General features: G+C 42.5%; 1 protein-coding gene across 1 annotated transcript; it reads left to right on the top strand.

Moving 5' to 3' along the window:
- Positions 1 to 292: 292 nt before the first annotated feature.
- Positions 293 to 6,504, top strand: GINS2 (GINS complex subunit 2 (Psf2 homolog)). The gene is made up of 5 exons (XM_015422154.1): positions 293 to 393; positions 3,323 to 3,437; positions 4,730 to 4,829; positions 5,390 to 5,516; positions 6,379 to 6,504. The coding sequence occupies exons 1-5, from the start codon at positions 304 to 306 to the stop codon at positions 6,502 to 6,504; spliced, it is 558 nt and encodes a 185-aa protein (XP_015277640.1). The 5' UTR covers positions 293 to 303.
- Positions 6,505 to 9,313: the final 2,809 nt, after the last annotated feature.

The raw sequence follows: 9,313 nt of genomic DNA on the forward strand, positions 1-9,313 counted from the left end.
GGAGCTCGTTTCCCCTTTTCAACCAATAAGCGGCATAGTTACCTCAGGAAGCGGCGAGTGTCCGTCAAAGCGCGCGGGAAAAAGCCGGGACAATTCCGAAAGGCGCGGAGCTCGGGGGCGGGTCTTGTCTCGCCCGCCAACCAATGGCAGCCGCCTTTACCTCAGGATTGGCCTTGAGCGAGAGAGCGCGGGCTGGCGGGGAATTGCTGCGGTGGGAACTTGCCCGCCTTCGTTCCCCCCTCAGCTCGGTGGAAGTGGCGGCGAAGAGGGGCGTGCCTGAGGTCTCCGCGCGCGCGGCCGACGATGGACCCTGCCGAAGTGGAGTTCTTGGCCGAGCAGGAGCTGGTCACCGTCATCCCCAACTTCAGCTTGGACCGCATTTACCTCATCGGGGTGGGTTGGCGGGTGGAGGAGGGAGGCCGCGGGGGTTGTGGGTCCGGGGGCTGCGGACGAAGGGCGGCCTCTTGTCTCGGGGCGAATGGTGGGGAAGAAATAGGACGGTGGAAAGGAGTGAAGAACTGATGATGGGGTGTGTTTGTGGCCGGATAGGAACCGCGATAGTGTGAGGGAGCCGGGGGGGGCGCACGCCCCGGGCCTGGTGCCCTCCACACCCCGAGAGCCCCTTCCAATGCCCCCTCTAAGCTGAAGGAGTCCTGTGAGCAAAAAATCTGCTTTGTGGGAGCGACTGGAATGGATCATTCTTTAAAGCTTACTTTTTTTTTTTGGTGTAATTAGTGTATTGGTTTGAACGTTTAACTTTTCTTATGACCTTTATGTACATTTTTATTGTTATATGTAATTGGTAGTTATGACTTCTCAAAACCTTTTAATTCTACCAATAAAATGTTAATGGGAAAAAAAAAAACTACCTAAATGAGTTAGCTCTGGGGGGCCCATCCTTCCTGAGCGGAGACAAAAATGCGTGAGCCGGAGGCTAAAAGAACTGTGAGCCGGCTCACACTCACTCGCCTTAGAGGGAACACGGCGCAGAGATGCGTCGGGCAGGGGCGTAAGGTCTTGCTTCTTGGCCCTTATTTAGGGAGTGGTCAAACAGACTCTTAAGGAGCTGCGGGAGACGCTGAACTGCAGGCTGTGGAAGGTCGGTCGTTCAGCAGTTTGAGACCCGAGTGTGCCGCGTGACGGAGTGAACTCCCATCTCTAGTTCCAGCTCCTGCCAACCTAGCAGTTCGAAAGCAAGAAATTGCAAGTGGATAAATAGGGACCACTTCGGTGGGAAGGTAACAGCGTTCCATGCGCCTCGGTGTTTAGTCATGCCGGCCACATGACCACGGAAACGTCTTCGGACAGCGCTGGCTCTTCGGCTTTGAGAGGGAGATGAGCAACGCAACCCGCAAATTGTAGAACTTGTAGAGATTGGATACTCTGCTGAGAGGAGCATCAAAATCTGTTTTAAATAGGGTTCTTAATATTCTGTCTTAATATTCTTAATATTCTGTATTGTTTTATAGTTTTATCTGGCGATATGCCCTGTAAGCTGCCCTGAGCCTCCGGGGAGGGCGGGATAGAAATGTGAATAATAAATAAATAAACCCTAGAGTCGGACTCAAAAGCAAGAAATTGCAAGTAGATCAATATGTACCACTTCGGTGGGAAGGGAACAGCGTTCCGTGCGCCTCAGTGTTTAGCCATGCCGGCCACATAACCACGGAAACGTCTTCGGACAGCGCTGGGTCTTCGGCTTTGAAACGGACATGAGCACCCGACTCAACTAGCTTTCGAGCAAGGGTACCTTTACTTTACAAACAGACTCTGATCTCGTGAGGGTTCCTTTAGATGGCGACCGGGGGCTAAAAAACACCTGTGAGTTGCTCGCACTAACTCACCTTGGGGGGAACACTGGCCCCTTCCTGCATTTCTTGGCCTGACGCTTTGCAAGAAGCTGGCTGGGAGCGGGGAAGAAGTCAAGGCCCGCCACCGTTGCTTGCTTTTCTCCAGCATCAGATTGCCTATTTGCAGAGGCAGATGTGCTATGAAACTAAGGAAGCTTAAACTCCAGGGCCCCTAATCCTGGAGGGGCACTGAAACACCTCTCTCTCTCTCTTTTTTTTAAATGAGTGAATTTTTTAACAAAATTGATGGGAGTTTTTAAAAGTGTTTGGCCAGTTTGGTGTAGTGGTTAAATGCACGGACTCTAATCCGGGAGAACCGGGTTTGGTTTCCCACTCCTCCACTTGCAGCTGCTGGGTGACCTTGGGCAACCCGTAGTTCTGTTAAGAGCTGTTCCCTCAAGGACAGTTCTCTCAAGAGCTCTCTCAGCCCCGCCTACCTCACAGGGTGTCTGTTGTGGGGAGGGTAAGGGAGAGGAGTTTATAGTGAGGGGCGGGGTATAAATACAATTTCTTCTTGTATTTTAGAGACAGAATCATAAGCCAATGGGTTGAAGTACTTAATATGAACCTTAGAATATGCTGTAATACCTGTTCTCTGCCATTTGGGCCTCAAGGGCCTTTGGCCCTTGTTGGATTTTGCCCTGTTGTTGGTTGAGAAGGGTCCCCCATAACAGTTCAAGCTTTAGGGTCCTAAAAATGTAGGTCTACCACTGCATATTTGACATCCTTCCTCACTCTTGGTACAGACTTCTTTTTTTGTGCTTTCAATCAGGCAAGCTCTTCCTGTGGATTTTCCTGTTTTTGCTTACTTGTGATTCCAAAATGCATTCTTTCTTCAGTGCCCTAAGAAGCCTTTAACTGGAACAAACATTTCTCATAGCTTGGTTCTATAAAGTCCTCCTGAAATTGAGAAGGAGCTGGGTGGACTGTGTCTCTTGCATGCGTGAAATCTGTGCCCAACATCACCAATTAAAGCAGGGTTTCTCAATTTTTTTAAAAATGGGACCTGCTCCTAAACGTCTTCTCATCCTTTTGTACTTAAAAAAAGCTAAATGCAGTTGCTGGTGGCTTTTCCCTTCTCCTTATTTGGGCCACCACCAATATAAAAGGCATGTGTTTCATCACTGAGTAATAGGCTGTATTGCATGGTCGTTGTGCCTAATGCAAAGGGAAACTCAGATTTCCCATTGAGCTGTCTAGAGCTCCTTCCAGCTCACCCTGTTCTTCCCTCTTCCTCCTGGCCTCTGCTTGCAAGAGAATTCTGATGCACTTCTGGTGTCCCTCCCCCCAACAGAATTTCTGCATTCACCAGCATTTGAGAAACCCACAGAGCAAATATAAAGGTATTTCCCAAAAATTTGCTGTTCTAGAGAAAAAAACAAGAAGCTTAATTTTTAAAAAGTGAGGTTTAGAGGAAAAAATGGCTGTCTTATTCCATGCCTTTGTCTTCACACTGTGTATATATTTCTTAGGGTGACTTGGGTCCCTTTAATCCTGGTCTGCCTGTGCAAGTTCCTCTGTGGCTGGCTATCAACCTAAAGCAGAGACAGAAGTGTCGACTGATAGCTCCAGAATGGATGGATGTCGGTAAGACCTACTAGAACAAAGTTTGAGTCCAGTGGCACCTTTAAGATCCACAAAGTAAGAACTACGGTAATCTTTGACTAAGATTGGTAGCCGTGCTAGTCTGTGTAGCAGTAGAAAAGAGCAAGAGTCCAGTTGCACCTTAAAGACCAATAAAATACGTGGCAGGGTATGAGCTTTCGTGAGTCACTGCTCACTTCTTCAAATATCTGAAGAAGTGGGCAGTGACTCACGAAAACTTATACCCTGCCACATATTTTGTTAGTCTTTAAGGTACTACTGGACTCTTGCTCTTTTCTACTTTGACCAAGGTATTATTTGTTGATGGATCTTTGGTTGTAGGCACTTGGCCATTGTTGCTTTTACTATTGCCAGGTTAATTGGAGCTAACTGTTATAATAATCAACAGATGCTTTAATAATCAGAGTTGACCCTTAGGATCATTACCAAATTTGTAAGCTGTAACTCAAACAATGAAATAAATGTTGAAAACTTATAATGGATTATTGCAAGTTAGGATTTATACAAATCTGAACGATTTTCTGAACAATTCTCTTTGGCTGTTAATATGGAATGCTACAGCCAGACTAGTGTTGGCAGATTAGAAGAAAAATGGAATTAAAACAAGTAAATTGGCCACAGCAACTATCAGTTCTTAAAAGCAGGTGCCAAGTAGGCTAATTCTTCAAACATGCATGCCTGCAAGCTCAAAATTATATCTCTCTGTTTCAGAGAAAGCTGTCATACTTTCATTAAATATATGGAACAAGAAATATTATTTTTGTGTGATCTCAAATACTGATTTCTGAAGGATCAGAAGTTAAGTTTTGGTTTTCCTAATCAGCTGTTCTTCAGGCATGACTTTAAGTAAGCATACCTATCCATTAGCAGCCAGTCACAAGATTTGCCTTTTGCAATAAATCCTTTCATCTCCTGAAAGTCGACAAGAGGAGGCGTTATTGCTCCTTATAGCCATAGTGAACTACACAGCTTTCTAGTTCATATTGTTTTTGTGACAAGCTATGTGAATTTAGTAGAGAACAACTCCTTCTTACTAGGGTTTCAAAGTGCTCATTCCCATTAGCTGCTCTTAATCACATTATTTAACAAAATGCTGAACTCAGACAAAACCTATTAATGGCTTTCCCTGGTGAGGGAACTGCTTTAGAGTGCTGATTACTCTTGAGGCCTTTCTTTCCTGTAGTGTTAGTAGGTACAATTTTTGCTGGGAGGAGCTGACTAACAAATAGCACTAGGCTTTTTAAAAAATGTGCCACTTTCTGATTGCCTTCTAGAAAAGCTGGAACAAATCCGGGACCAGGAACGCAAAGAAGACACTTTCACCCCCATGCCAAGCCCTTACTACATGGAATTAACCAAGCTACTGCTAAACTAGTTAGTAGATTTCTTATTGTAACAAATGCAGATTATATATACTCTTACTAATACAATGTCTTGTGATATTTTAAAAATAATGCATTTATTAGGGCATAAGCTTTTGGAAGCCACAACCCACTTTTTTTGAGAAGGTATTTGGCTGAATAGTTTCTAACAATGCCAGCAAAGGAAAATTTAGTGGCCTTGTCAGATTTGAATTTATGGACTAACACAGAAATTTCCACTGATTAGCATGATGCTTGTCTTCTCTTGTGGTAATATCAGTATGTGTCTTCCGTATAGCATTCAGCAATTTAAAATTAGGTTGAGGCAAAATTAAATAGTGTAAATATTATGAGAGTTCAGCATTATGCTGATGTTCTGCCTATCAGGCAGAACATGCATGTATATGCTACAGTTTGAGATTAAAAATAAAATAGTCCTCTGCTGCTTCTTTAGAATAGGACCAATGTAGCTTATGTCAGGAATTTTATATTTTAATATTGATTTTTCATGGATTTTCTGTATTGAATTTACAATGAAGTAATTGGTTCTTTATGATTTATTTTTTTCTTTAGTGCTGTAGACAATATTCCAAAAGCAGATGAAATCCGAACGTTAGTTAAGGATACCTGGGACACTCGAATTGCAAAGCTCCGGTTGTCTGCAGATAGCTTTGTTAGGCAGCAGGAAGCCCATGCCAGGGTAAGAGGAATCTGTCATAATCTTATGGGTTTGTATGAGGTTGTCAGAAGAGAACTTCAGGTACTGCATGTTTGTGTGGGTGAGCAGAATCTAATTACAAATAAAATAGACTGCAGTGGTTTCTTTTATGGTCTAATTGCCCCTTTGGTGACATGGCTATGTGCTACAGGTATGGCATTGCAAAGTCTTGCATGTGAATTGATGCGCACTACATGTCAGTTTTGAAAAGATATATATTGATTTTGCCACGTGTACATGCACTAGGGAGTCTTGGAAAAGTGACATAATAGACACTGAACCCCAAACATGTGAGGCATGCTTAAAATACTTGAGTGCAAGACTATGTGAACTGTGCTACTTTTGTGCATAAAGAAGTAAATGCATATCTTTTCTGAAAATAAGATATTGCATGTGTTCATAATATGTGAAATGGCTCTAAGACTGCTAGCTGGTTGCACCTGTTGGAATGATTGAGAGTCTGTAGTAGTTTAAACTCAGTAGGCTCTGTTTGTTTTAGCTTGGACTTTGGCTGCTGTCTGGTTATTGGTGAAGTATTGAGGGATTTGAAATGTCCATCCCGTTGACAGAAATCCTGAATGGAATACATCAAGTTAACTGGGTAGTTTATGGTATGTGGGGAGCATGTGTTAAGGACTGGGAATACAGGTTAAAATTAAAGATATTAACCATCTACCCTGTTGCCATATACAAAACCGATATTGCTTTTGATCTTCTAGATATACTGGTTTTACGCTCTTACCATTCAGCTTTCTAGAAATTTTTAAGCTTGAAAGCTGGAGGATGCTACCATATTCCATTATTCTGAATGCTGTTGTAACATCTATTCCTTGTCTTTTATAAGCTGGATAATCTGACTCTGATGGAGATCAACACCACTGGGGCTTTCCTTACCCAAGCTTTAGATCACATGTACAAGCTACGTACAAATCTCCAGCCTGGAGAGAGTGCCCAGTCCCAGGACTTTTGACAGCTAAAATCCTCAGTGAAATGGGCACCTTTCTTTAAAATAATGCTAATAAGGGTATTTTGAAACTAGGAATGGAATGTTAGAGAAGATTTTCCTGCAGTTCCATCCTCAGTGGTCTCATCTTGTGGAGAAGTACAAGGCTGTAGCTTCATAGCTGGATCCAGTCTGCCAGTGGTGTAGAGGGTGTGTCTCCTCAGCATTTGTGGTGCATATCCCTTGCTGCAACAAAATCTTCGACAAAACAGCTGGTGTCACCCGAAAGTATGCTTGGCTCCCATTTGGCTGTCATTAGAAGATGAATTAGCTGCAACTTTCTGCTGCAGTCTTGCTTCAACGCTGCTTTTTTACTATCAGTCTAAAGTAGATGAAGAAAACAAATCAGTTCCCTACTACAAGGATCCGGTGTCTCAGTGGGTCCTTATATTCTGAAGAATCTGGGAGAGATGACAGAATGAGACTATTTTAAACACCTGGCTGCACAGCACCCCTGAAGGCCTGCCTGAGGAATGGCAGGGCATAGTGCTTCCACTGTGATACCACTTGCTGGAGTCTATTTGTCAGCTGTCCTCGGAGATAAAGGATTTTCTGTGGTTTCCTTGACAGCAGCTGGTGAAGTGCACAGCTGTATGTGGGATGAGTGAAAATAAGCCTGTATTCTGTGGGAGAGGGAGCCACAAAGACAAGACATATCACTTTGTCTGGCTCCCATTCTGCTTTCAGCTCTGTTGTGGGAACTGTACTGCTGATGTGCCAAAACCAGCTACTTGCCACAGCCAGAATATGTTCATATTAATCACATAAGTATACACTGGCTGATGATGCTCAGGCTATGAATAATATAGTAAATGCTATATATGAATAGTATAGTAAATGCTGCTACCTGTGTGGCATACACATTCCATAAAAGGAAAGGAAAAAGCAAGCAGGGTACCTTTTAAATGCTACTACAGAGACATTTAGGCTATGACATCCTGACCTCTACTGGCTATGCAGGGAATATTTCTGATTAAAAACATTTCAAAACAAAATTAACTTAACTTGTTCTTCAAGGTACTGTGGGTTCTGGCTCATAAACGCATAAGACTTTTTTAGCCTGTGAGGTGCCACTGAATTCCTCTTTTAAAGTCCTATGTGTGTACCTTTAATGACCTTTGTTTACAAATAATTGCTTGAGTGTTTGCAGAGCTTCAGTGTAATTTCAGTTCATTGCCTTTTTAACCTTTTAAAACTTTTTTCTGACTTGCGTAGTATGTGCATGTTTGTAATTGGTCCAGCATTAGAAGACAAACTTGTAAACTTGTGTATCAGAACTCGGTGTCTCTATGATCTTTAGGGCATTGGTGCAGCTAATGGTATATAAAACAGTTGGGGCTTTTAAAAGGCTGTCCTCTCAGTTCTCCCTCCCACCATTTTTCATGTTCTGCTATACTACTGCTGAAGATGAAACTAATTCCTAAAAGCTAACAGGCAATGTGGCTTATTTTTATCAGTTGAGAATAAATACCCCCGCCCCCAGCACAGGCATTTAAGATAGCCAACAATCACACCATATTTAATTATCATTGTAAATGCTGTTTGCTGGTTTTTTGCAAGTTTATAGCATTGCCATTACAATAGGATCCTCTGTTAACAGTTATAGCATAAGGGTGGCTGTACAAGGAATGGTAATTGTGCTGCCAAGGTTTGATGCATGTTTTACAAAGGACTCTTAAGCAGAGTTTTAAATTTATGCTTTGTCTGGGGAACTTTATCCATCACTGGGCCTGGGAAAATAATCTTTTGTCATGATTTAGGAACATTTTATTTTTGGATGTTGTCAGAAATTACAGCAATATATTCATAAATACCTAATTACTACATTCAACAAATAATATATTACATTACATTTAATTCAAACAAGTACACTTAGAACAGGTTTGTCTCACAGCATCTAAACTGTCCCAGCAGGCCTAGCTTTAGCTTCCTGCTGTCCCCTCATGCTCTGGCTTTAGAAATTCTGCACAGTACATACAAACAACCAAGCGGCATGGCCCTGGAGGCAAAGGAGACCAAACATGGTAGTTTGAGAATTTAAGCAGTGGGGCAAGACTTGGTGGAATGGAAGGGAAGGTATTTCATCATCAGAAGGAGAAGAGAACATTTCAAGGACGGGACAATAATGTGATTTCCTAACAATACCACCTAAGTCAGATTGAATGCATTTGCATCACATGAAGGCGAGAGGAGTATTTCAAACATGTTCTGAATAATCTAGCAGTTTATATATCATTGCCTGAAAGCTGGACTTAATCAAATTTGGATGAATTCAAGTGCATATTATTTCTAGTAGGTTTTACCTCATACTGAGTTTGCAAAACTGAAGCAAGGTGTTGAGAACATCTTCCCAGAAAGCCTACCCCACACAACTAATTTGTAAGAAAAGCTATGCATAGTGCAATTATTTTGGGGATAATGAGTGTAATGCCCTCCTTGTTCATACACCCATATTCCTCTATCCCACCCCACCATTGGCAAAATTGAGAAGCAAAAGCTGTGATCCATGCTGACTTGAAAGAAATCCTGTCACCCCAGCTGTTTGATGAAGTGTGTGGAAACAGCCAAATTGCCCTGTTTACACCTTAAGTTGTGAAACTGGATATTAAACTATTTGGTCAGAAGTTAAATTGAGAGACACTGATGTTCTCTTAATATTTCTAAAAACTTTGGAGCATTCATTTTCAAAGGCATTGGACTTTCCCATATTGCCAGTGCTGCAGTCAATTTGTTATGCTAGTTACTGTTTGTGAGCTGCTGCCATGGTTAACTTCTT

Source organism: Gekko japonicus, unplaced genomic scaffold, assembly GCF_001447785.1.
Source record: "Gekko japonicus isolate JY-2015 unplaced genomic scaffold, Gekko_japonicus_V1.1 scaffold420, whole genome shotgun sequence".
NCBI classification, from domain to species: Eukaryota; Metazoa; Chordata; class Lepidosauria; order Squamata; family Gekkonidae; genus Gekko; species Gekko japonicus.

Coding starts and splice junctions, on each gene's coding strand:
- GINS2 (XM_015422154.1), top strand. CDS start 304: ATGGACCCTGCCGAAGTGGAGTTCTTGGCCGAGCAGGAGCTGGTCACC. Junction 394..3,322: donor ACCGCATTTACCTCATCGGG/GTGGGTTGGCGG, acceptor TATATTTCTTAG/GGTGACTTGGGTCCCTTTAA. Junction 4,830..5,389: donor ACCAAGCTACTGCTAAACTA/GTTAGTAGATTT, acceptor TTTTTTCTTTAG/TGCTGTAGACAATATTCCAA.